This window comes from Gymnoscopelus braueri (genome assembly GCF_963280865.1).
Source record: "Gymnoscopelus braueri genome assembly, chromosome: 22".
NCBI lineage: Eukaryota > Metazoa > Chordata > Actinopteri > Myctophiformes > Myctophidae > Gymnoscopelus > Gymnoscopelus braueri.
In genome coordinates, this window is record NC_137624.1 from 11,415,213 (window position 1) to 11,442,774 (window position 27,562).

General features: G+C 40.2%; 1 protein-coding gene across 1 annotated transcript; it reads right to left on the minus strand.

Annotated features, from left to right (window-relative positions):
• Positions 1–286: 286 nt before the first annotated feature.
• On the minus strand, positions 287–27,442 carry LOC308078481 (growth hormone receptor-like). Its single transcript, XM_080419663.1, has 9 exons — positions 27,293–27,442; positions 16,394–16,484; positions 8,441–8,576; positions 6,286–6,473; positions 5,275–5,453; positions 3,451–3,598; positions 2,686–2,776; positions 2,381–2,450; positions 287–2,176 (listed from the first exon to the last, which is right to left on the minus strand). The coding sequence occupies exons 2-9, from the start codon at positions 16,473–16,475 to the stop codon at positions 1,283–1,285; spliced, it is 1,788 nt and encodes a 595-aa protein (XP_080275789.1). The 5' UTR covers positions 16,476–16,484; positions 27,293–27,442; the 3' UTR covers positions 287–1,282.
• Positions 27,443–27,562: the final 120 nt, after the last annotated feature.

Consider the following 27,562-nt stretch of genomic DNA (forward strand, 5'->3'; position numbering starts at 1 on the left):
GCAACATTATGACGTGTAGCTTAAGTAAATAGCTACAAGAATGGTTATTTTGATCAGAATTGCACTGTTAATATATATACATACAGTATAAAGACCAAATGACAGACCATATCAGACCAACTCAAGAAAAAAAAAAATGGAGAATCAAAGGACTTAAACACCTAGAAAATTAATTGTTTTTTTGTGCAATCAGCACAATGTGTCATTGCTGGACACTACTCATGTATTTAAATAGTTTAGTGCTGATTCATTACACAGGGGATAGACATTAAGTATGAAAGTGGTTTATTTGTAACACAATATTGTAATACAAAGACTGTACAAATTCAATATTCACCTCTCAGGCAAGTTTTAAGCGTATTATATACATTGCATGCACCATTAGCTTGAAGAAAAAGAAAGGGTTATTGGCTTTGTATCGGCCTACACACACACACACACACACACACACACACACACAGATAACATTCACTAAGCATTCAAATACCAGTTCTGCGACATTGCAGAGTCAACACACATTTATTTGTCAAAGTCAGCTCTGTAACCTCACAGTTGAGAACAATGATGTAAACAACACAGTGCTAAATAGCACCAAGTAAGACAAGCCCCATACTGAATAGGCTACACTAAGTTCCTCTCACACACACCCAAACATGCTTTATTTGACCAAAAACCCAGCTATAAACAACCACAACACTTAATATACGCTCCATAAAGGTTCCTGTGTAAAAGGGCTCCGCTTCAAATCTAGCATGATCTGTTGTTACCAAAATAACGTTTGGTATCAATATTGCCTTTTTTTTTTCACATCAAATTGTACGCTGTCAGCTTGTAGATCTGTTCTTGTAGGCAAGCGACACTGTCGCGCGACATCGCATTAAGTGAGCTTATCTCTCTTTTGGCACTAGGAGAAGAGCCTCATACCTCGTCTCTCCCTTCTTGTCCATCTTTCTGTAAGCTATCCGTCCGGCTAGCAGCGGAGGTGAAGGTCAGGGGAGGTAGAGAGGTGGTGGGAGGTCGCCCTGCGGAGAGGGTCCTCATCTATTTTAAGAGGGATGACATTCGACACTTCATGTCACAAACCACCTACCATGTCACTCTCGGTCTCACTATGTTTCCCTATTCCAGTGGTTTTCAAAGTGGAAATGAACCCTTACAGCTCTGTAACTCTGAGAGTTATGGGGGGGGGGGGTCCTTGAAATTAAAAAGTTTGAGAACCACTGCCCTATTCTACTCTCCCCCCCCTCGAACAATCCTGACTATCCACGTTGCGTCACTGGACCTACGGTGTTACGTTTCCCAAAAGGTCAGGCGTCAGGTAACCCTCCGGTGTGGGCATGGCTTTCGGCACGACTCGCTGCGGGCCAGGGGTCAGGTTGGGTGTCAGCAGGAGACTGTTCTGCGTGTTCACGCCCTCCACCACGGTGTAGACAGGGGCCGGGGGGAGCGGGGGCATGGAGGCCAAACCCGATTCGAGATAAGGAGGCTGGTAGTCCCCAAAGGCTCGAGATGCCACCAAACTTGCGTCTTCCCTCTGAAAGGGTTCGCCGGTTTCCCCCGTGGACAGTCTGGCGTTCATCTTCCCCACGTCCAGCTCCGAGGTGTAACCCGACGCGTTCGTGTTGACCCGCTGGAACTCTTTCTTGACGTGCTCTTTCTCCGTCTCCATCTTGATTTTCCCGCCAGAGACTTTGCCTTTGGCGTCGTCCGCCTCGCTCTCTTCCTCATGTGCGAGCAGCAGCTCGCCGGACGGTTTCACCTCGCTCACCTGGGTGTAAAGCTCCTCTCTGCCGGGAACGGCGACCAGAGGGCGCTCCCCAGAGGCAGGGTTCTGGGCCGGGGAGCTCCGGACTGCGACGAGGCCAGAGGGCTCTTGGCTGGACCTGCGGTTCGAGAGAAGCGAGTGAAAGGGCAACGTCTCTGCGTCACAGGGGATGTCTGGGTCACAGCAGCTGGCGCGGCCCGAGTCGTCGTCCCTGAACCCGATAGAGAGGGGTGAGCAATCGGAGGACGGCGAACGGTCCATGAGACAGTCGGTGTCCATGTCTGTGAGTTGGTCGTTCGGCTCCTCCATGTCCAGCTCGATGAACTCCACCCAGTAGTCATTGTTGTATAACTCCGGCCTCAAGTCGGGGTGGTCGCCCAAGATCGAGGTCAAGTCTACCAACTTGCCTTTCTGTAAGACAAAAAGAAAAAAATATACATTTACAATTATTATCTCTGAAAATGGGCCATGTTTGTGCTCAAATGACCAGAGCAAAAATGTGTCTCATCACATTTGTAAATGCCTCATACATATATACATACTGTACATAATAATATATGTATACATACATACAGTAAATACATGGAATTTATAGATAGATAGTCTGTAAAATACCTTGAGCAGTTCTGGGTCAATTCCTCTGATTTTAGGTCCAGGAATCGGAGGCAAAAGAATAACCATCAACCTGTGGAGACAACAAAGCTAATGGTGAAGCATCTCTTCTTTGAAAATAATATTGATCTTTTACCAAGGCTATGAGATGCTATGGCTATGTCAACTATATGGGATAATAACATTACTAATTAAAGAAGCATACAGCACACAAAGCGAAGAAGCAATATTGTCAGAATCCCTTTCCATCCTTATCAGTACTTGCACAGATACAGGTACGTTGTGCGTCAACAATAGAAGTGTCTTACTTTCGTTGCTGGGAGACAACAATCAGCATTAGGATGCCCACTAAACACAAGGCAGCAAAGACCAGCAAGATCGCCACAGGAAATCTAGGCACTGGAGTTAACACCACACACACACACGCACACGCACACGCACAGATGTTGACAAGGGTTTTCACGTTTCCTAGCAACATGTAGAATTTTGAAACCATCTACAACACATTATCAGACAATCCTGAAAGAAACACAGTAAAATCTTCAGCGCTGATTTATAACTCTGACAGTGTACAAATGGACACTCTCAGTGTTAAGAGCTGCTGTAAGGGATATGTTTTTGTTAAAAAAAAATCAGTTAAAGCTCTATTTTAAAGTAATCACTGCTAGACTCAGAGTGTTTGTTCACTACACACCTCTTTAGGAAACAGAAAATAAATGTTCAGGGAGGGATGCCACTTTTATCCAAAAGAGAACACCACAAAGATAATTTATCAGCTTCAAAGTTATAGTGTTCCACTTTCAATTTTGTCTACTCCGATTCTTTTTGTTTCATCACTTCCAATTTCACTTGTTTATCCTGTATCTTGTATAAGTTCTCTCTCCTGATTGGATCAAACTGGTATCCCGACATGAAAATGGAGTTCCTGATATATTAAAGAGCTGGAGAGAAAGAGAGACCCCTGTTACTGAACAAACATATAGAGCGATTTAACACTCATTTTAACACTAATTTGTCACTTGCACCTTTAAATTAATACTGAGGATTTTGCTGTGATATGCTGTGTTGTTCACCTCTAGAAGGGACGGTGATGAATATGGACTCGCAGAAAGGTCCAAAGTATTTGCCCGCCAGCATCTTGCATCTCACCCTGACCTCGTGGCTTACATTGGTCTCAAGGCCATAAATCGAACGCTCTGTCGTTTTGTCAAGGTCTGGGACCTGGGGAGTAGAAAATAGAGTTCTCATATCACTCTGAGAAATCCTTGACACTCGGCTTACCAACAACAAAGACAGACATTGCATACCAAAATAGGGTTAACAACAACGCATTCCTCCTTTACATTCCCATATTTTTCATGACATATTGTAAACAGCTAAACATGTTTTTCATGTATTTCAAAGCAAATAAAATGTTAGGTCTAAATGTTGCTTGATTTGTAAATATTATGATCTGTATGATGCAATAATGTAAGTAAATCGAGTGAATGACGCCTTGTAAAATACACCAGGTTAGAATAAAAAAGAAGAAAGAAAACAACTTAAACAAACAAGGATTTCTGTTGAAATTGATGTGAAGTTAATAAGAATAAGAATTCTTCTATCGAATTTACCTTTATTTAACCAGGTTAAAGTTTACTTTGCACTGAAAAAGAAAAGCAAACAACCTTTATCTTTACCTGGAAAAAGATGAACAAAAGCAAATAAAAGCAAAGCTGTAGTAATGCAGACCTGGGGGTTATGCAGGTGTTCTTTGAGGTTTACCTTATTGATGTAGTGCATATTGATGTATTAGGTCGTATAATGTTTGTTAAATAAATATGTTTTAGTATGTTATTGTATTTCATGTGACATTTCTTCAATGAATGAATTGTGATGATCTTACACACAAAAAAAATGTTGGAAAAGCTGTTAATTTAAAAAGGAAACTATGTGGTTGCTTAGATTTTCTGCACTTGATCTCTGCAATGTCTAATCATACTTTGAATGTTTAACCAACAGATTATGTTTCCTAGTTGCAGACTCTGGGAGTTGCTTTGGTAGAGGAGACACCAGAGTTTATCTGGGTGCAAAGGAACCAAAACACAGAGCAGCAAACGACCTTTTGCCGTTTCACAGAATGTGTGCGTATCAACAAATGATAAGCACGCCACACACACACACACACACACACACACACACACACACACACACACACACACACACACACACACACACACACACACACACACACACACACACACACACACACACACACACACACACACACACACACACACACACACACACACACACACACACACACACACACACACACACACACACACACACACACACACAGCGTTCTGAGCCAACTCTCTACCCATGAAAAAATGTACTGGAGCACACAGGCAGTTAAAGCCTTTTTATTGCTGCTGCAGAACAACGCTTCAATTGTAAAAACTTAATCAGAGTCAAAGAGACTCTGAAATGTATGATGTACAAGCTGTACACGCTCATAACACGTTGCATCGTAGATACTTATAGATCTGCCATTTGTGTCGCATATATAATGTATAAAAATAATTTGAAAATAGCAGATCTACAAGCTCACAATGCGTCGCTGTGAGATTGTACATCGGCTATTTTCAAATGGCCACAACGTATATAGGGCTGAATTGAGTAATTGAGTTTGCAATAATAATCAAAATCTACAAAGCAACTTGTAACTAAAGTCTTCAAATAATTGTAGTGGAGTAAAAGTACAATATTTGCCTCTGAGATGTAGTGGAGTAGAAGTAAAAGCACAGAAAATTGGAAAATACTCCAGTGAAGTAAAAAATACCTCAAAATTGTACTCAAGTGCAGTACTTGAGTAAATGTACTTGGGTTACTTTACACATCTGAAAGTCACCCACCACTGTCCAGCGAGTGGTGTTGATCCCGCGGTGCTGGACCTCGTACTGCAGGGTCATCCAGCCCATCTGCACGTCTGCAGACTCTGGGGGCTTCCAGTTCACCATGATGTCAAAGTGAGAGCCAGTCAGACCCACGTTCAGCAAGGTCCAGTTCAAACCCGTAGGAGGGTCCGGCTGCACTAGAAGGACCAACAGACCAAACAAAAACTAGTTATAATGATGATGGCTTTAGCGCGGCGATTTTCAAACGGTGGGCCCGGAGGCCAGTTAACCCATTAAGACCTGAGGCCGATTCTACAAATGTCTTCTAAATCCTAACAGTTTTCCGAAACACACATGTTGCTATACTGTCAGTGGTTCTCAAACTTTTTCATGTCAAGGACCCCCAAAATTATGTTTTTGGCCGAGGACCCCCCATCTCAAAATATTTAGTTCCAGGGACCTCCCAGAAGCAAGGATTTGAGTTACAAATGTTCGCTTTAAAAAAACATATATATTCAAAGATTTGCATGATGAGCTTGTATATCTGCTATTTTTGAATTAACCACTTAAGCCCTATATACTTCATTATACGACGAATAGCGTAAATCTACAATCTCTCAAGATCTACAAGCTGACAAAGTGTCAATGTGTTGTGAGCTTGCAGATGTAATATATTCACTATATTTGTTGACATTGTTTGCCCAAAATAGAGATGCCAGGGAACAACAATAACCAAAGTAGTAATCAAAATTGTTTGCATTCCAGGTGAACTTCCAGGGTTTTTGTGTTGTAAACTTATTCCTCGTCATACATTTACAGTGTTTCGTGGTTCGAGGACATAAACAACTTTACAGTAACAACAAACCGAGAAGTTACTGAGGTCGCTGGATCAAAATAACGGATGAAATTCGGTTGGCTGGGGTAAGATTTACAGTGTTTGGTGGTTCGGGATATAAACAACTTTACAGTAACAAACCGAGCAGACTGTGGTCGCTGGATGAAAATAAACGCAACGTCACGCCTGCTCACCAATTTCTTCGACGTGGAAATAATCCTCGTCGTACAGGGTGGTCTCATCTTGTGAACGGAGCTGGACGCAGTATTTCGTCCAAACCTTTGTCCGGTTCTCATTGAAGAAGCACTCATGGTGCCGGTCAGCAGTGTAGTGAGGACATTCAGACAATTCAGTCCATTCGATGGTACCATTAGATGGTATCCTGAAAGAGCAGGAAAGACAAACATGGTCTAAAACATTGGTTCTCAAAGTGGGGTCCGTGGCCAAATACTCATCATTTTGGGGGTCGTTGACCACTTGTCCTTGAGAACCACAGGTCGAGTGGTCCTCAAACATTTTCATGTCAAGGGCGCCCACATTTTGATGTATTTGGCTGCAGATCTGAAAGGATGTTGTGCCAGGGACACCCGTAAATATTTGTGTTGTTAACTTTTTTTAAATTCTGATTCAAAGATTTTCACAATTCTTCAGGGTTAGTTTTTTGTATGTATTTGGCTGCGGACCGTGATCTGAAAGATTTGTGCCAGGGAACTCCATAGCAGAATATTTGTGTCGTTTGTGTTTTCGCATTGAAATATAAATAAAACAAAATTCTAAACTAGCCCTAAAATAAAATAGGGTTTCAGGGTTTAAACAGTTTTTCATTTTGCTGGGGACCACCTGGAACCCCCTCAAGGACCCCTGGGGGTCCCCGTCGGACCCCACTTTGAGAAAGCACTTCAGTCACTGAGTTAATTTAATATCATAGTTGTGACATCCCTGCTAGTCCCCTAGTGTAGAGGGGAAAAAAGATGGGCCTAGTATAGATTCCTGGGGGATTCTGGTCAACGAAGTATGTAGGGTAATGGATAACTGCAAAAAAAATATCATTAACAATTTCATAAGCAAAAAACCCTGCTCTCTAATTATTGGCTTTTGATCAAATTAAGACCTCCCAGACATATTTACCCATTAGACTAGCTGCTGTAGATTTCATCTTGTGTAGCTGTGACCACTGTTAGATAAGTCTTAATCTCAACAATGCACACACTTGTACTGCAAAAGCAGTTTACGCTGGAATCCATGTGTACTAAATCTGCTCAGTTACTTGTTCGGAACACAGTTATTATTATATTTACATTTTTTCAATGTTTATTCCATTTCAGTTAGAGACTGAGGAAACATTTTTACATTGAGTTAGATAGTAGAACTACAACATTGTTGCTTGTAGGTCAGCTATTTTCACATGATACCGTCATACGACAATTAAAACAGGGCAGCAACAAATGAACAAACGTAAGATAAAACATGAAGATACAAGGTTTCTGCCCGACAGCAAAGATATGTCGGTGGTTCTTTAAAATACATGCATTTGTAATAGGCCTATTTTTACGACACGGTCAAAGCTCAGGCCCAATAGAACAGTGTTTGTATTTATGTGTATGAACCTACAAAAGTAGACCAATCAAAGGTCACTACAGTGCATGAAACCGTGCGCGGGGTAGCTCTCTGTAGCAGAGAATAGCCACACCATTAAATGACAAAGATTATTATTCACAAACTGAACACCGCAGAGTGATTTGTATAGTTTGATTTACACACTGCACCCCTAGTATCGTTCTACTGATAGCTAAAGATTGGACAGGGAGGCCACGCCATTATTATTAGACTTTATGCCTTGTTTTGGTAGCTGTGTGCCTTTCCTGAATAGAGAAAGAATTCTAAACGGACTAGGGACTCTAAAATAATAGTCATAATAATCTTGGCTGGGCTGCAGTGAAGTAAAAAGAACAATAAAAATGGTGTGGGACTCCTATCACGTTGAAAAAAGTATTGAACTGCTTAAGCCCTTGTAAATGTCTTTCAAAAATAACCAATCTACAAGTTCAAAACCTGTCTCATCGCGATGCATTGTGAACTTGTAGATCTTCTATTTTAGAACATGTTTGAACATGTTTTTGAAAATTCTAAAATGACATGCCCAAAACAGGGACACCAGGGTGGAAGTGGTTAACACACATGTCTAATCTCAGATCTTTGTTATACAGTATCTCAATGCAGGATCATGGATGCCTTATCCCTGAACAAAATGTGCAATTATATATATATCATGAATTAATATTTAAATATTATATCAGGCATCACATTGAAAAATCTTTCTCTAACTAAAGGCTACTTGGTTACCCTCACTTTTTATTCATGTAGAATAACCGGAGATTGCCTGGCTCCGAGAGGTTCTGGAATGTTCCGACATTCCATGTGCAGCGGAAAGTCTCCATGTTCGTAGAGACACAGCCTGTGAGGTGGGGGCGCTTCTGTGGGACAGCTGTAGATATATGGAGAGAGGAAGAGAGAGAGCGAGAGGAAGAGAGAGAGATTGTCATTTGTTGACTAGGGTTCATGCTTACTCTGCTTAATCCAATCTCGCACTTGTAAATAGCTCTGGATAAGCACCTACAAATTGTAATTGTAGAAAGAGAGAGAGAGATTTATTTTAATAATAAGACACTCCCTAACTGTTGTACTGCGATGTCCTGCAGGTCCACCATATCAGTGGTTCTCAAACTTTTCCATTTCAAGGTCTCCCCTTAACTCTGACAGTATACAAATGGAACCAAATGGACCCGTTAGGGTATACTGTCAGAGTTACAGACTTGTAAGGGTAAATTTTAGACCCCCCTAAAGGAACCCAGAGAGTCCCTGAAATCCACTGCACTATATATACACATGTGCTGTTCACATGTTGCCACATGTACGGCACAAATCAATATATCTGGCGAGGGAACATGTATTTATGACGTGTGCAATTCAGGGCGGGAGCACTGAATGTAACATAACTCAAGAGAGAGAGTAGCATTGGCCGGAGGGGCAGAGCAGCTGCCTTTTCCTGGAAGTCCCTTTTACGCCCTTCACATGCACACGCTGGAGCCGTGCTGCTGTCAGTTCAGCTCACTACAGCGGCTTTCGTGGAAACAGTTTGTTCTCAATCTGTCCTCAGGAACCCTCCTCGTACATAGAAACCAGCCTTACTGGCTTGCCACAGCACACACACGCTCACCGCGTATGCGCAACAGATATCACGACTACTGTTTAAAGTCCAATTTATGCATTGCAGTGCAACGGCTTGCCAAGAAATCATTGATTTTCAAACCCCCCAAAAAAACACGGCTGAAAATCTGACAAAAAGTCTGTCGGCGTGCAACGAGCGCACTACGAAGGATATATTTGGCTTGCGTGAGAAAGTCGTGGGTTTACAGCATTGCAACTGCAGCCTTTTTTCTCTTGAGCCAAGAGCTAAGCCTAAATACGCAAAGGGCGAGGCTGAAATAAAACACAAATCCTATCTCTACCGCAATATCTAATAATGTTTAAGCTTATGGGGGGTGGGGGGGGGGGGACTTAGTTTGCACGCTCATTTTTTTCACTGAAGTACACAACAACACCCAATACCCAAACAAACAAGGGAGGGAGGGTACCAAATACCGACCCATCTCCGGCAGCCAAAGGTCTACTGGGAGCAGATGGAAGGTGTCAAGTCAGCCACATCGACAGAACAACACCGTAACCTCAGGCTGGCTCAGTACCAGTGGTGTACTTAAGTACATTTACTCAAGTATTGTACTTAAGTGCAATTCTGAGGCACTTTTACTTTACTTGAGCATTTCAATTTTTCAAAACTTGATACTTCTACTCCACAGCATCTCAGATGCAAATATTGCGCTTATTTACTCCACTACAATTATTTAAAAACTTTAGTTACAAGTAACTTTGTAGATTTAGATTTAGATTTAGATTGTTATTACAACACATGCATTAACAAATTGAGCCCTATTTGTATTCTAAAATCTTGAAAGAATTTTGCACTTTTACTTACTGTAAGCATATTTTCATGCCAATAATTGTGTCAGGTCAAATCTTTAATACAGACCTTTTACTAGGAAGAGGTTTTTTTTTTTACATTGTGGTGTTGCTAATTTGACTTAAGTAAACAAATCAAAGTACTTCTTCCACCACTGCTGAGTACCAAGAACTGAGAGGACAAGATGGCTCCTCCACAGCTGTGAGGCTGTGCTTGGACATGATGAAATACCTCTGGCCTGGTTAGCAGCTCATCAGGGGCTTCAAAAGGTTAAAAATAACCTGTTTACCAGATCCCCGTCTCCTTCGAGGAGCCACGCTAAACAGAGGATTAAGAGAAAAATCTATCTGACACTTAGCTATGCCTGAGGGTTTTATGGCACCGTTTACAGCTACAAATGAGAAGTCAGCACATTTTTTGTAAGGTGAATGTCTTTGCTGTCGGGCAGAAACCTCGTATCTCCATATTTCAACTTTGTTCAGAGTCAGCCAATCTACACGCTCAAGCTTGTAGATCTGCCAGTTTTGCTATTTCTGAAACGTTTTTTTTCAAGTCAAAGTCAAAGTGGTTAAGTCTTATGTGTTTTATAAATATTTAACCAATGAAAAGTGTTAACAACAGCGTGTAACTAACCAATAACTATATTGGATCCATTGGAACACAGGTTATTATTTTTTCCATATCCTGGAAAGTAACCGTTTTGGACGTAAATGGTTTCCACCCGAGAGCGACGATGTGTGTGTCTGAGAAAGAAAGAGGCACATTTTTTAACTTATTATGAAACATAATGGGTCTGGAACATGACTTCAAGTTGTGCACACCAGTTTATATCCGTAGACTGAGCAAAGTCACTGGCCATTGGCAAACGCACTGCTAATTCCTTTGTTTGTTTGTTTGTCTTTTTTGTTAACCCATTAAGACCGGGAAGGCATCTGTATAAATGTTAAAATTTCTTTGGCTATTCAAAAATAGCAGATATACAAGCTTGTAGATTTTTGAAAAATCGAGATTTTTTTTGCAAATCTTTGAATATATATATATATATCTTTTTAAAGCGAACTTTTTTAACTCAAATCTTTGCTTCTGGGGGGATCCCTTGAACAAAATATTTTCAGATGGGGGTCAAATACATACCATTTTGGGTGGTCCTTGACATGAAAAAGTTTGAGCACCACTGATATTATGGCAACATACGTTTTGTTTTTCAGAAAACTGTTTGTACAATCCCCAGAAGCAAAGATTCGAGTTAAAATGCTCGCTTCAAAAAATACATACGTTCAAAGATTTGCACACATTTTCAAGATTTAAAAAAAAATAGCAGATCTACAAGCTCATAGCGCGGCACTCGGTGCCAGGCTATGAGCTTGTATATCTGCTATTTTTTGAAAACCCACAGAAATCTAAAAATGACACAGATGCGTTCCCCGCTCTTAATGAGCTAAAGTGCTTGTAATGTATGTAAGTGCTGTAAGTGCTGCAGTGTTTGCCTAATGTTAGCCAAGCTGCGTTCACTTAGGTAAACACCTGCCGAGCAGCAGATATCAAGACCATTATTACGAACACAAGTGCCAGTGCGCCGAAAACTAATTTCCCAATATTGGGAAATTTGGAATCATAATGCATACACTACAAGGCACCGCTTCAAGCTAATCACATCAGCCTCAATCAACGTGTTTACATCAGCCATCGGGTTGACTTTGTGTCCCCGAACACTGGCAAAACATTCAGTCTATTTCGGGAATAAAGAAAACAGCCTCTGCAAACCATCCAAATTAATTTCCTTTTAGACGCTATTTCCAAAACATAAGGCAGGATATATTTTTTTATCAGCACTCATTCAATCTAATGATTAACATTAAAAAGTGAATCCTACAAACCACGAAGGATATGACCAGTGGTGTAAAGTACATTTACTCAAGTACTGCACTTAAGTACAATTTTGAGGTATTTTTTTTACTTTACTTGAGTATTTCCGATTTTCTGTACTTTTACTTCTACTCCACTACATCTCAAAGGCAAATATTGTACTTTTACTCCACAACAATTATTTTAAAACCGTAGTTACTAGTTACTTTGTAGATTTTGATTGTTATTACAAAACATACATTAACCACTTCAGCTCTGTATACATCTTGGCAATTTTCAAAGGATTTTTATACATTTTATAAATTTGGAAACTTGTGAAATGGGACATTCTGCATAATGATTACTTTCTTCTTTTGCTACTTGAAGTATATTTTGATACCGATACTTTTGTACTTTTACTCAAGTACACTTTTAATTACAGACTTTACTTATAACAGAGTATTTCTACATTGCAGTATTGATACTTTGAAAAAAAAAAGAGTACTTTTTCCACCACTGGATATGACTAATTATGTCTAACAGCTCGACGTAAAGAGCGTCAACCACTCGTCCTGTTATGAAATAATGTTTGTTCAATGTATGGCAGAAGGTCTTCCATTAACGCCCCCTGTGAGAGCACAGCGTTCACACACAGAGGGTGAATGGGTATTATTTATAGAGTAGAGTGCTTGGTTGGTCTCCATCAATCAGTGTTTTTCTCACAGGGAAAAGCCTCTTCCTATACAGCACATTTAGAGAAGCCATTTCCTCCCTCGGTAGAAGGCCAGACCCCTCACATCCGTGGGTCAGGAGAGAATGTTTGCTTTCCTATAATAGCAGAGAACCACATGTACTGTAAGCGATTAGATAAGGGGTCTTCAACAGGGGGTCCAGGACCCCTGGGGGGACCTCAGAGCTACTATAGTGGGTCCGCCAAAGCGCGAGGCGTTGTGAGCTTGTAGATCTGCTATTTTTGGCAAGGAGGTTTGGTGTAGAGGGGAAAAGGAGCAAATCAAGCACTAAGTATTGAAGGTTTAAGTGCTTAAATGTCTGAAATGAACACAAAATATTAATTTACACAACACTGATGATAGTCAATGAAGCCATCTATGAAAAAGATTAATCTGCAACACAATTGTAAACAATGTAGTGGGGGGTCCCTGCTCCACCTCTCTCTCAGCTAAGGGGTCCTTGGCCTGAAAAACGTTGAAGACCCCTGGATTAGATCATCAAGAAAGTTTATGCCATCAGCAAGGCACAGTATTAGATAGGCATTTTTGCGTCATCTTACAATAAATGCACAAAATCTACATCCGCGTATAAATCTACAACGAGTATTGCATTTCTAACTTTCATCGTTCCCGAGTCCCGACTTGCCAATTTCTTTATGGAGAAAAAAAAACATAGAAATACTAGAAAAAGTGCTCCTTGGAGCACAGGTCTCCGCCAGGTCAGGTAGGTTAGTGTGGGACAGCAATGTTCGGAATACGCCAATCAGGCTGGATTGCGAAAAATCGGACGGATCCATCTTGATCACTTGACTAAAGAGATAATATGTACCGATTTGCGTGATGTTTGGCCAACATTTGTAGGAGTAATATAAAAAAATATTGTTTTGCAAAAATCGGCCTCCTGGTGGTGCTATAAAAGGCAGATGTGAAAAATGCAGGCCTCTAGGGAGTGCACATAGAAGTTTTACACAGTTATAGGTAAAAACACGAATCGACCTGTTATAGCACCACCATGAGGCTGATTAGAACATTTTCAAGTGGTATTTCTTCCTCGGCCAAATGAGAATGTGCGTGCAAAATGAATGGAAATTGCATGCTGTGTTCATGATTTGAGGCATTTTATTAAAAACTTTGGAAGCCAATCTTAGCCAATAAGGATGGAATATGAAAAATCTGAAAGACATGTTTAGTTCAATGACTATAGAGATACTGTGTACCGATTTGCGTGATGTTTGAACAAAATCTGTAGGAGTACTGTAAAAAAAATCGTTTTGCAAAAAGCGGCCTTCTGGTGGAGCTAGAACGGGCCCATGTGAAAAATGTGGGGCCGAGGTTCTGAATTGGCATCCAGGGAGTGTGTGTGCACAGTTTCGCTGCGATCAAGCGAACAGTGCCGGAAATTAGCTGTTCACAGACGGACGGACACACACACACGGACGGACGGACAGACGGACAGACAGACAGGGTGCAAAATAATAGTCTCTGCCATGCCTTTCGGCCTGGCGGAGACAATGAAATGAGAGATGGAGCTACAAGGTTTCTGCCCGACATGGACAATCAGCGAAATGCCTGACCAGTACTGGCCCTTGCTGGATGTGTATATTATGTAGTCATGGTGTCTTGGTCAGTCTAAGAGCACTAGAGACCTGTGAAGTATACGAGAGAGAAATACATTACCCACACTTCCAGGAATGAATCATTCAGAATGTTTTGCTGTTATACGCGGACTCTTTCTCTTGTGGTTGAATTGGCTAGCTTCTGGTTCTCATGGACAATTCAATTCTCGCTGCTAGTAAACCACAACTGGCTGAGGGCACCAATCGATTCGGGCAAATGATTTCTGTGAACAATCTGGCACAGATTTGTGGGCTCTCGCTCTCCACGAGTTTCAATGTGGTGTGAAGACGGGCTTAAACAATGTGGGCTTGTGATGACCACATAAAACAGTGAGGATAGACAGATATACACAGACCTTTATTGATACCCAAGGGGAAATTCAGCTGTTGTAGCAGCAACAACAGTAAAGGCGGTTACACACCGGCGAATATACGAATATACGCAAAATTCGGACTTGTTCCGAATAATTAAAAGACGCTTTTTTCGCTCCGCGAAACTGGTGTGGAAGCTTGCATTGACTTTATAAGGTTTTAAAAAAAAACGTATTATTCGCATGGAAAAAATCGCCCCGGTGTGTAAGGACCTTAAGCATGAAAACAGGATAGGTATAGGTCAAAGTAGAGATACAAACAGGATTTCAAAAAAATATAATAAAATAAATAGACTTAGTCTTAAAGTCTGAACGCAGCCTTCTGCACTTGGTCTGACTGGGTTAAAATAATGTTGGCTATTTTCTATTAATAAAGCTTAAGTATAATATATACAATCTATGGTATCACCAGGAAATATGAGCATAACAAACAAGATAGCTAAAGTAACTGGAGAGCTAAAGGTAAAGGGGGGCTTCTTCACTCACTCCAGTACCACACTGTGTAAGAGGGTTAGAGAGGGTTATGCAACAAGATGCGATTTAAGCACGGACTGTGCACATGAACCGTGCGTGTGAATTCATTGCCTATGAATGGACCCAACCTACTGTCAGTGAATGACCGTGTATGCAAATAAACAGAGTGGCTGAGTGGCCGAAAAAGGGAGGCCTCTGAATGATTAAACAGCTCCTCATTGTTCGCCAGTGTTCTGGTGGATGGCTCTGACCATTCTCCAGAATTCCTGGGAAGCCACTTCAGCGAAAATCCCCTTGGCTTTCCTTTCCGTGGATTACCGTGTAGTGTTTTGGTGTCATGCAATTTGGGCATTAGAGAGTGGGAGCAAATAACAATAATGTGTTGACATCGTTTGCCAGTAATCAGTTCCATCTGGTGGTGCATTTATTTATTTATTTGAACCACATTAACCCTATAGCATCTCAATTCTGGGCATGACATTATACAGTAGGTGAAAATAAAAATTCTAACAATTTTGCTGTATAAGATTGTAGATTTTCAATATATATATATTATTTTTGTAGTGAAGTGGCTCTGTGGTTATAGAAACCTTGATGTTATATTGATCCAATGTCTTTTTCCATTAAATTATTCAGTTATCCAGGAACATCATCACAGACAAACTGTGTTGCTAATATAATGTGACACTATCAATAACATGCCCAAGAGCAATTCCACGTGTAAATGTTTATCATTTTGTGGAATTCACATTAATAAACATTTCAAGCCTCTGCTGTGCCTGGAATTCTCTTGCCTTCCCTTCACACTGCATTTATGCATGTATAACTATAAGAAAGATAAAATAAGCGTATCACACTAAAGCGTCAATCTGATATACTACACTTGTTAACTTCAAGTCCTCCATAAAGAGCTGGCTGAATAGCAGCTGGACCAAATAATAACCATCAATTACTAGTTCTTACAGTACCCATGTTTTGGTTTGGTGCTATTTTAGTAGTAGTACATTGAAATTGTATCCATGTACCCCTCCTCCCCCAAACACACGACACTCAGTTTACACACACATTTGCACTCAAAAGGATCACAATGGAAATAAGCTCTCAAAAAACGTTTTAGTGTTTTAACCTATTGACAGATATGTACACATATATAGTCATGTTTCATGCATTATTATATTGTTTCCCCCCAGTAAAAACATCAATCAATCAATAATAAAATCAACAATTCAATTGAATGAAAAAGGCACCTTGGTCAGAGGAAGTTTCCAGCGCTGAAATCATCCAGATGTGAATGAAGAAGAGGAACATATTGGTGAGGTTGGTGGCCATGGTGTTCAGCTGTGGAGGGAACAAACATGTGGTGAATGTTACTCTCAGTGCAGTCCATCCAACTGAGCCAGCCCAGCCCAACCCACCACAGCACCAATGAACAGCTCTGACTGACCACTCCTTCACTCTGCGGGAGCATACAAACACACCATCTTAATTAGCTGGCCGACCCCATGCCATATTTGTGGGTCTGATGCAGAGTTTGGAAAGTCTGACCTTGACCACCCATTTACCAATGTTTTGACTGATACTTTGTAAAAAACAACAAGAGAAAACAAAAAACGCTATCTTTTTCTAATCAATTTGTTAAGAATTAATAACAAAAAAAAGAATAATAATAACTTTTTGATAGATGAAACACGAACATATAAACTGAACTTTATTTAATCACGTTATTAGCTCACAACACGTCGCAACGCCAGACCAATATATCGGTCGGGCTCAGATTATAATGGCAAATCACAGGAGTCTCTGCCATGTGTAACTCCAGGCTCATAAAGCATGGCAACAGTAACCTCAGAAGTACATGTAGGAGTTCATTTCACACTGTGCACCTCAAAGCGTAACCACTTTCAACCTGCTGGCATCCCATTTTGGGTATGTTATTTTGGGCCGAAAATCTTCAAGAAATTTCTAAAATAGTCGAAATAGCCAATCTACAAGCTCACGTTAAATAGGCATGCACTTGTGGTACAGGCAGCTTTTTTTTGTTATTGATTGAAAACTTTATTAACAGTTTGCAAAAAAAGGCACAGTGGCACAAATACAAAAGAATGCTAAAGGGATAACCCAAATAAGCCCAGGACTCGTTTCCATAAGGCTTCTGTGTATTCAATTCATCGAGACATTTAAAGACAAACACTAATATACAGCGATACGCAAAAACATCATAATAAATACGAGTAGTAATAAAAAAAGAGAGATATGTAAAGTAAACAGTTGGGGGGGTGGGGGGTTCATTTCCGGTGATAAGCTTAGACTATTTATTTTTTACAGGGGCCAGTTACAAATTACGGCTGTCGTATCTTCCCTAGTGACGCAGCAGCTGATTTATCAGCACAGTTAACCCATTAAAACCGGTAATCTGTGTAACCACTTAAACCATTATTTTATACTTTGGCTATTCAAAAATAGCAGATGTACAAGCTCAAGCACATGAGCTTGTAGATCTGATATTTTTGAATAATCTTGAAAATGTGTGCAAATATTTGAGTATAATATATCAGATTGCTCAGATTGAGATTATTGAGGTGATCAATCTCGTTCATCAAAATAATCATTATTAACAAATGTCTTCATTAGGTTTTATTATAAAATTATTGACACCTCTAGAGTCTCTAGACGACTCAGTGTGGCTAAGATGAGTGAGGATGTCTTGACAGTGTATTTTCACTTTCAAGCTTCTCTGGCAAACGGGCGAATAGGAACAGACTGGACTACTGACATATCCTGATACCATGTACCTCCCATCACATTGACTAAACATTGAATTGCATCGCTCAACGAAATATTGCGTTGTGCCCAATGTGAATGAAACCTGTCAACCAGGAAATGTGAAAGCAGTCAATGTTCCAGAATGTGGAACTTCTTGATAATCTATAGTAAACCACACATCGCAGTCAATGTCTTAGCAGCATTGTTGTTAGGAAGATCACAAGTGGGCAGTGACAAAGTATAGATGTATTTTTATGAGCTGTTGGATGCATCCACAGAAATACAGTTTTTGAAGAAAGAAAATAAATTGGTACAATATGACAGTAATACCCAATGATCATTACCAAGAAGGAAATAGGCCTGTGGCAAGCCAACTTTAAAGAACTCTCTATGTGAAACATGGGCCAAACTCGGTTTGGCCCATGTTTGTCATAAACATGTTTTATCCGAGTAAAACTCGGATTCGGATAAACATGTTTTATCCGAGTTCATCCATCCGCAGCAAGCATATCGGCCATCACCTAGGGCTGATATGCATGTCCTCATTTCTCAGGCAACAACAAAGGCCCGCTTGGATGGCGCAGTGTAAAAAGTGCCTGCCCACCACCGCCACGGAGGTCGTGGGTTCGAATCCACCGTGGTGCATCCGGCTATGTCGAGCGTCTACTCTATACAAACACAATTGGCCCGTACTCAGGGGAGGGAAGCCGGGAGGGTGATATTTGACATTGCACGGGCTGGGGCCGGCATCTGTTGGGCGGGAGGAGTAGGACGAAGGCTCTTCTACGTCCTCCCGGTGGGGGCTCCTGCACGATTAATCGAAAAAAGATTGTGATCTCGATTCAGACACCTATGCGATCTCGATTTTAAATTATGACTATCTTTCTTTCAATTAAAAAAAAATTGCTTAATATTTTTATATTTACAAGAGAATTGTGTGAGAATCGTGTGAGAATCGTGATCTCAATTCTTATGGAGGAAAATCGTGATTCACATTTGAGCAAGAATCGTGCAGCACTACTCGCAGGTGAGTCAGTAGGATACAACAGCAGTGACAACACACAAATGTGTGTGGGGAGGAATCAGTTGGCATAATGACTAAATTGGGGAGAAAAAGGGGTAAAAAAATTACAATTATTAATAAATAAAATAACAAATGCCGGGGTGATAATCTACATTTACAGTATATCTTTTCACAAATATTCAGGTAAGCTCAGTAGTGTCCATGTTTTAATGACAAAATGCCATCTAATAATGTGACTGATATTCGACTTAAAGGATATCATTTCAACTTAATGCTGTTTAAAGTAATAGATCACGTTGATCACCACACAATATATTGCATTTAGAAGTAAGCATGAGGTTGAGTATAACCACACTAAGCCTGTCGTCCCTATATATGTCATAGACAGAAGAAAAGCAGATATATCTTTTGGGTTAAAACTAAAAGTTGTTTTGTTAAAATGTTAAAGCTCTATCTATCTATCTATCTATCTATCTGTTTATCTATCCATCTACCATCCATACATATATATAATTACTGTGTTTGCTCAGTAACAGGGGTCTCCCATATCTTCAGCTCTGCCATAAACATAATACAATTTCAGGCGAGACACCAGTTTCATTCAATAAGGAGAGAAAACCCATTTATCAGCTTCAATATTATAGTGTTACAGTTCTAATTTTGTCTGCTGATTTATTTTTTGTTTCAGCACTTCCAATTTCACTTGTTTACCGTGTATCCTGTATGAGTTCTCTCTCCTGATTGGATGCAATAGGTATCCCGACCTGAAAATGTATTTTCAACATGACCATAAAACATTTGATTCTGTGGCAAAAAAAAAATGAAAACTGCAAAAGAAATTATAAAATATAGTAAATATAATATAATTGAATATTGAAATATTTGTTGATATAGAATCAAATGATTTATGGTCATGATTCACCAGGAGCCTGGATGGCTTGGTTCCAGGCTTAAAATAATTTATATAAATATTTTCAGAAATCTCTATGGGAAGAATTATGGGTTTTCTATCTGTGTCCGCCACTGCTATGCCCTATAGACCAGGAGAGACGGGGAGAGTTTAGAACGATGTTTGTGTGTCCTGTGTGTGTGTGTGTGTGTGTGTGTGTGTGTGTGTGTGTGTGTGTGTGTGTGTCTCACAGATGTGGGCCCTGACAGTAAATCTAGCCAAGACAAAAAATATGATATTCCAAAAAAGTCATAACCACCTACACCAACAATTCTTTCTAAATAAGATGGCACTGGAACAAACAAAAAAAACTATACTTACCTTGGCCTAAACATCAGTAACACATGAAACTTCAACAAAGCTGCGAACGACCTGAGAGAAAAGGCAAGAAGGACTTTCTATGCCATCAAAAGGAACTTTAAGCTAGACATCCTAATACATATTTGGTTAAAGATATTAGACTCATCTCCCTCTATGGTTGTGAGATTTGGGGTCCCCTTGCCAACCAAGAACTTCAGAAATAGGACAAACACCAAACTGAGACTCTGCAAGCAGAACTCTGCAAATCCATCCTCTGCACCCAACGGAAAACAACAAACAATGCTTGTTGGGTAGAACTAGGACGATACCCACTCATTACCAAAGTAAAGAAGAGAGCACTTAAATGCTATAACCACCTAAAAGAAAGCCACCCATACACGCTCCATAACATAGCCCTCAACTATAGAGAAAACCTACAGGGATGCCCCCTTAGTCAGATGGTTCACAGACTCTGTGCACAAACACAAGCACAGCTACCAGACAGAAAACCCATTGACTCAACCAGATTATAAGAAAACAAAAAGAAAGCTACCTGACATACTGGAAAGAGACAACCCAAAACCAAAGCAAAATGGAATGCTATCCAGCCCTAAATAGAGAATATACATTGACAGAATACCTGAGCACGGTGAAGGACCCAAAACTAAGGAAAGCCTTGACTAGATACAGACTCTGTGAACACAGCCTTGCAAAGGCTTCCACAGACAGACCCCGCTCCCAAGGGAAGACAGACTATGCACCCACTGCACACAAAAAGTGGTGGAAAGAAACAGAGCTACACTTTGTAGCCATCTGCCCACTATACCAAGACATCAGAGACACATACATACTATGTACACAGATTACATAGTGAGTTTGGAAACATGACCCCCCCGAACACAGCAGCAAGATTTGTGAACTGTTGCGAGGTTAGCCAATGGAATACAACCACCCTAAGGACTAATAACCATTGAGTGTCCCGAGTAGACCTCTAGACCTTTAAACGCATTTTAATTCTGAGGCTTTTTTTGTATACTATTTAAATCGTTTGGAGAAGAAATGCTGCTATTTGTCCGAAAATGACTGCAAAAGATTGCTGCTATTTGTCTAAAACATCTTTATACTGTTATACTGTGACATAGCTTTGTTTACACAATGCTGTATCCCCTCCAACTGTATATACTTTCCCCATTTTCAACTGTTTTTATCATATTTTGACACTTGCTTTGGCAATGTAAGCGTATGTTTTCTCATGCCAATAAAGTTCTTTCGAATTGAAAAGGTGTGTGTGTGTGTATATATATATATATATATATATATATATATATATATATATATATATATATATATATATATATATATATATATATATATATATATATATATTTATTTATTTTACACTGTATACTTCCAGCACATTTAAACAAGCATTGAGGGCTTTGGGTTTGTGCATGTGAATACAGTGCACTTGGTTCATTACTCTCTTGGGGATCTTGGGGCTATTGGGTTTGCTGTGTGTCGAAACATGTCAGAGCAAACATTGGTGCACTGAACATGACTTCCACCCACAGCCAGTAACACCGGGCTTTAGCCAGCTCTTGTGAAATACATCCCTTCTCCATTGTGGCTCTCAGAACCTGATCCTTCTACACAGTAAAATCCTCAGTGTTCATTCAACTACACGTGTGTACACATGTGTCCATACGCTTAGAGGTAATTTTGCTGTGTGTTGATAATATATAGGACGTCATCAACTAAACAGGTCAAGAGGACAGTACTTGTGTTAATCTAGTGGGAGCAAGGATATTGAAGAGGATATAGGGCAGGGGCTCAGGTGGTTCTGTGGGACCGAGATTATGTGTCAGGTCTAAATATTTTACAATTTTACTCGTTTACTTATCTTCTTTTTCCACACAAATTATAAAGTAGACCGTGTTTTTTCCCCCATTTGTGCTACATAATACATAGAGCTACACTCTACGCCATGTAAACAGCAGTAGTATATTTTCCAATCCATTTTATGCCTTAAATTAAGAATTTTACAGTGAACTGAAATGTCATTTTGTTTTATTTATAAAATTTACATTTAATTCCGATTTGTTAAAGCTGCAATCCGCACCTTATTTTAATGAATAAAATAGCCGATCTACAAGCTCACAAGTTATGAGCTTGTAGTATAGTTTGTTGATTACTTTTGATGCATCTTTTTAGGTATAAAAAATGTCTTAAAATTCCTTAAATTGTAATTTCACTGACATCTGTGGACCCCCCAAAAACTCATGCACCATGAGAGTGGTTGAGAATGACTGACGTAACTGTTGAGCATAATGTTGCGTATATAGAATAGAATAGTCCCCACTCCTTGGGGTGTTTCTTTTGTCACTGTATATTTGCACATACGTGAAATGTGTCCTCTGCATTTATTTACCCATCCTATAATCACTAGGAGCAGTGAGCTGCCATGCTTCGGTGCTCAGGAGCAATTAGGGGTTAAGAGTCTCGCTCAGGGACACACACCGACACATTGCTGGCCTGGCCTGGAATCGAATAAATAATTCTATGTTTCCTCTGCTAAATGGGCTTCAATTGAGCAATCAGTGCTAATCCAATTCCTTTATTAACCCTAATTGTTCATTCATGCGTTTGATTTGGTTACAGCAACGTTTAACTTCCAAAGCAAATTTTACCATACAAATCAGCAAATATATATATTATGCAAGCAGTACTTTGTGAAGCTAAATAGTTTTTATGAAAGGAAAGGATAGTGGGGACATGCCATGACCAGGCACTATAAACAAGCAAATCATGGCTCTCCAGCTTCCCTTAAATTCTGGGGAATAGAAAAAACATCTGAGCCTCACCACGGGGTGGTGACATAATTAATAAACTGCTTCGCAGAGAAGCATTGTGGATCCACAACCTTGACACTTTAGAACCCAATGGTCTAAATGAAGAGCTGAGCCTTTCATGTTTTCTGTAGACGGTCACTGAGGCTTCCTGGTGTATTTTGTGTGCTTCTTATTCTTGAGAGTGTTCCCCCTTTTTGCATTATGTCTTAACAATTAAAAAAAATCTAAAATGTTTTTGTATTGGCCTCATATTCTCTGGCCCTTATCTCTATAGGCGGCTTTCCATATACATGGACTTACCTAGCCCCACCCCACACCGCCCACCACAGCGACGGTTTCCACTACAATGAAGTGGGTAGAGTGGTGTGTAAGTGGTACTAAACTGGTGCCTAAAAAGTACCCAGTCTTGGGTAGGTCTGAGCTGGGCTAAGCGGGGCTAAAGCTGTGACTGCCACTGATTGGTCGGCTCACAGCTGTGTCTGTCCACTCAGGTCTCTGTAAAATGTAAACACTACGGTAGCAGTGTTGCCATGTCCACTTATTATAAGCGACATTGGGCTTATTTTTCTGTAAAGTTGCTTGTAAATATTGGTAGTACTTTTACTCCACTACAATTATCTGAAAACGTATTAGTTACTAGTTACTAGTTACTTTTCAGATATAAATGATTACATTATAAAACATACATTAACCACTTAAGCCCTATTTTATACCTAGGCTATTTGAAAATAGCCGATCTACAAGCTCACAACGCATCGCATCATTGTAGATCTGCTATTTTCAAATATTTTAGTACTTACTTTTGGTACCTTAAGTACATTTTGATACCAATAGTTTTTGTACTTTTTATAATAACTTAAGAGCCAAACTAGCTCTGAGGAAGCACGCTAGCATTTAGGCTAACCCTGTAGCCTGAGGCTAAGTTGGTGTGTTAAAGAAAGGGGCGTTGATTTCCTTCGGGAGGGGAGGGGAGGGTGGGGATTTTGCGAGTGGGGACTTTTGTGCAATGGAAACGCAAGACATTTTGAAGCGGTGCGGTGTGGTTCTGGACTGTACTGGACAGTGTCGTGCTTAAGCTGTGATGGAAAAGCGACTTATATGTACACTGTTTTTAAACTTACTTTATTATGGCATTATATGGTTACATCGGTTTGTATATTCTGCAATATGCTACAGTAAATGGTCCATATACTCAAAGCCAACCTCAATCCCCCCGGATTGTTGCAACCTTGAGACTGACGTGTAGTACTAGGTAATTACTGTACCACGAAATAGAGGGCCATCTACCAATGTTTTATTGAGAGCACAGCCCATGCCTACCTCTGTGTATATACTGTATATGCCTACCTAGACGCTGCCACCCATGACTCTGAGGAAGGTCGAAAGACCGAAACGTCAGTCTACAGTATATATACTTGCATCTAAATAAATAAAAGGCTTAAAATGTCTGTGCTGCTCCCGCGTTGATCTCTTCTGGAGAGTGGGGACACTTTGCCATTGTGGTCACAGCTGTGGTGGGAAATTATGGCAGAATGACACCTTATATTGTTATTGTGTTAACCTTTGTCCTTATGATATGTTCTGGCCATCTGAATATCAAATATGCCACCGCATTGCCTGCAAATCTTGTATATCTGAACAGGGCTAGTCAAGATGACGCGAAGATGTTAATTGTCCTTCTCCTTGAAATGACCTAGGAGTCTGAATATTCCAAGACACTATACTATACTGTGTGTGCTGGCTTAATTGTATTTATTGTTATGGCTGCAGCTTGGCTCTGTGGCATGGGCCTCTCTTATCTGTATAAATATGGTCTCATCCCTGCTGTTCTCTGCTGCTATCCCTGCAGAGAACAACTTAACCACCAACCTGACTGTTTTAATATATTTCTCCTGTGAGCTCACGTATTCAACATCTATCTAGTAATGCAAAGTGCCCCAACAATTACAGAACTCCTTGACACAGCTTAGTTTGAACACATTATTCTAATCTGTACAGTCTCAATTTGATCACCGACCATGTAAATGCCTCTGTCAGTCTATATAGCCTGCGATAAAACAATCCTCAGAGTTAAAACTTTACAAACAGACCTTACGGGTCCATTGGTTACATTTGTACACCCCCAGAGTTAAACGTTGATAGATTAACACTGTGAATATAACTATGTAGTAGGCTAGCCTCAGTGGTTCTCAACCTGTGGGTCGGGACCTTCCAGGGGGGTCGCCACATGATTATTTTTTTTTGGGGGGGGGGGGGGGTCCCCAGAGGGAAGAGACAATTTAAGGACTTTTAAGACCTTTTTAATACCTAAAAAAAAGAAAGAAAGTAAAGAAAAAAGACCATTACTGGATCAAAAGTAATCAACAAAATACAGGCTACTATAAAAACTGGTCAAACATTGGCCAAATTATATAAGAAAGAAGCAGGAATTGTGAAAATAGCCGATCTACAAGCTCACAACGCCTCGCTATTTTCACAATATTTATCTCTGGAACAGAGTCGAACCAAATGTAACGCCTCAACCCCACAATTCCAAGTGCTTGTCAGGGTAGGGGGTTCCCAGAGGATTATTTTGGAGGGGGTCGCGGCCTGAAAAGGTTGAGAACCATTGGGCAATAGGTTATAGTAGGCCATCTGCACCCAATTTCAACCCCATGTGGGGCCATTTTCTTGCCTGCGCTGCTCCTACGGAAAAAACAAACATGCCCTTTTCACATCCTCTGTCTGGGACTGGAGAGGATGTGCCATCATGCTGATAAAACACAGTAAAGCATGGTGGGCTTCCACCCGTCTTCACACATCAGCACATGGCAACAACACTTTTGATAAGAGGGTGCGACTGTGAGCTCCAGACGGCCCAGACAGCCACACACAAGGCCAACTGTCAGGATTCATTGTACGCGTGGGAAAGAAAAGGATACGGCATTCTTGTACAGAGTGTACTACTGTACTGTGAACAACACGCAATAAGAAATTCCAAGCCCTCCAACAGAGGCTCCCCTAAATCTATTATTATGTGTGCCTTCATTTCAGAATTCCATTGGAATTACACCATGGCTCAGGGCTTGTATCATACTCTGCCCACCCAGTAACCAGATCAGGGTGCATAGTACAGCATAAAGGAAAGGAACTATTTATTATGATAGGCTATAATCATAAAATACTGTTTGCCCAAGTAGTAATGAACTTGACACGCAAGAATAGGCTTATATAATGTCTGACAAATAAATAAGTAAGTAAGTAAGTAAGTAAATAAACTTTGAAAGTGCAGGTTGTCCCAGACCAGGTTGAAAACCACAGTAAAACCCTCACTGTTAATTTATCCAACTCTGAGACAAACTCTGTACAAACCTAAATGGACATGTACTGTAGGGTCCATTTGGTTACATATAACTGTACAGTCCAGTAATGAACAACACTGATATGTTACTGTTAAATTCTGTTGAATATTTACAAAATGCTTACAGTGCAGATGAAAACTAAAACACCCCACCCCAGCAGCATTGATTGATTTTCATGCTCATGACAAAAATACACAAGTTATGATTGAAGCTCAGAGTCAGACAGTGGCACTGTAAATGGTGAACCACAATGTAAGCAACATGCAATCAGTGGTGGAAAGTAACTAAGTACATTCACTGAAGTACTGTACTTAAGTAGTTTTTATATATTTTGACTTTACTTGAGTATTTCCAATTTCAATACTTTCTACTAACTCCACTACATCTCAGAGGCAAATATTGTACTTTTACTCCACTACATTATTTGAAAGCTTTAGTTACTAGTTACTTTGTAGATTTGAATTAGAATTACAAAACATACATTAACCACTTCAGCCCTATTTAAAGTTTGGCTATTTGAAAAGAGCCGCTCTACAAGCTCCCAACGTGTTGCATTTGGGAGCTTGTAGATCGGCTAGCTCTGGTCCATAGCTAATTCCTTCTAATATGGAACAGAGCTATATAGATCTGCTATTTTCAAACGATTTTAATAGCCTACATTTTATACATGATACTTTGTGAAACGGGACATCCTGCATAATGAATACTTTCTACTTATGGTACTTTTTGATACCAACACTTTTGTACTTTTACTCAAGTAAATGTTTAATTTGCGGACTTTTACTTGTAACAGAGTATTTCTACATTGCAGTATTGATGCTTTTACATTAGTAAAATATCTGAGCACTTCTTCCACCAGACCACCACTGAATGTGAGCAATAACAATGCAATAAATCGCAAACAAACATAAAACTCTTACCTCTCAAGTTGAAACTCCGACTGATACTTCTTTTCTTCTGGAAATGTAGTCTTTCTTGCTAAAACAAAACACGATCACACACATGGATAGCCTATGATCCGCATATCCCCGCCAGGACACCAACAAAGTTCATGGAGTGAGACGCTGTCCAAGAACAAAATCTGTCTGGGCGTCGCGTGTCAGATCACTGCTGCTCTCTAGGACAGCCACGCCCCCCCACGTTGCCAGATTATGCGAGAGAAACAAGCAACCAGGTCTACGAAAACAAGC

Excerpts from the sequence above, each read along its gene's own strand:
- LOC308078481 (XM_080419663.1), bottom strand. The coding sequence starts at position 16,475 with ATGGCCACCAACCTCACCAATATGTTCCTCTTCTTCATTCACATCTGG. Across the intron at positions 6,474-8,440 it reads TTATTCTACATGAATAAAAA|GATACCATCTAATGGTACCA; the intron begins GTGAGGGTAACC and ends CTGCTCTTTCAG. Across the intron at positions 3,599-5,274 it reads ACACCACTCGCTGGACAGTG|GTCCCAGACCTTGACAAAAC; the intron begins GTGGGTGACTTT and ends TCTACTCCCCAG.